At 60.8% G+C, this 676-nt stretch overlaps 1 protein-coding gene across 1 annotated transcript in view; it reads right to left on the reverse strand.

Moving 5' to 3' along the window:
* MAF1 (MAF1 homolog (S. cerevisiae)) overlaps positions 1-676 on the reverse strand; it is a gene marked incomplete at both ends in the record, with an annotated part of 3,095 nt that overhangs the window by 717 nt on the left and 1,702 nt on the right. The window contains one exon of the mRNA XM_009701710.1: positions 2-34. Coding sequence (XP_009700012.1) covers positions 2-34 — 33 coding nt within the window. The remainder of the gene's footprint in view (position 1; positions 35-676) is intronic.

A 676-nucleotide genomic window follows, 5' to 3' on the forward strand; every position in this document is an offset into this window, starting at 1 on the left:
TCCAAAGGGGTCCGAATCCAGGTCGGGGTTGTAGCTGCAACAGCAAAGCGGAGGCATGAGAAACACGGTGCTGGACTCTGCTCCCAGTGCCAACCCTGTTCTCGCCCCAGCTGTACAGTGGAGGAAGCAAACTGGGAAGACTGGGCAAGATGGGAGCCACCTCGGTGGGCAGAGAGCAGGCGGGAGGGAGTCGGTGTCCTCAGAGCCAGGCAGCACAGGGCTAGTCAGGCCAGTGAGCCAGCCTGCGTGGGCGGCAGGAGCCACCCGGTACTCCCGGGCTCGCTTTGGAAAGAGGGCGAGGCCCAGTCAGCGCCACTGCCGCCTGGGGCGCAGATTTCCAGGGCCTGGAAGTTCTGCGTGGGAGGGGACGGCAGCAGCGGTTCGCCCTCCATAGGTAGGGAGCCAGCAAATTCCGGTGAGCAGACACCCTGCGAAGTCTTCACGCACACGCCAAAACATAAGCTTTTATTGAAAAATAACTCTGTTTCTCTACAGGCCGTAGCATGCACGAAAGGGGCCAGGATCCAGGCCCAGCGGGGTGAGCACTTGCCCCGTTACCTGTAGATGTCACACTCCGAAAGACAGATCTCCTCGTCCACAGCATCCCACAGGTGTGGCTTCAGGGCATTGAAATCTTCCCGAACGGCAGAGAAGAGGCTGCCGGTGACAGCGGTCC

Source organism: Cariama cristata, unplaced genomic scaffold (genome assembly GCF_000690535.1).
Source record: "Cariama cristata isolate BGI_N322 unplaced genomic scaffold, ASM69053v1 scaffold25486, whole genome shotgun sequence".
Taxonomy (NCBI): domain Eukaryota; kingdom Metazoa; phylum Chordata; class Aves; order Cariamiformes; family Cariamidae; genus Cariama; species Cariama cristata.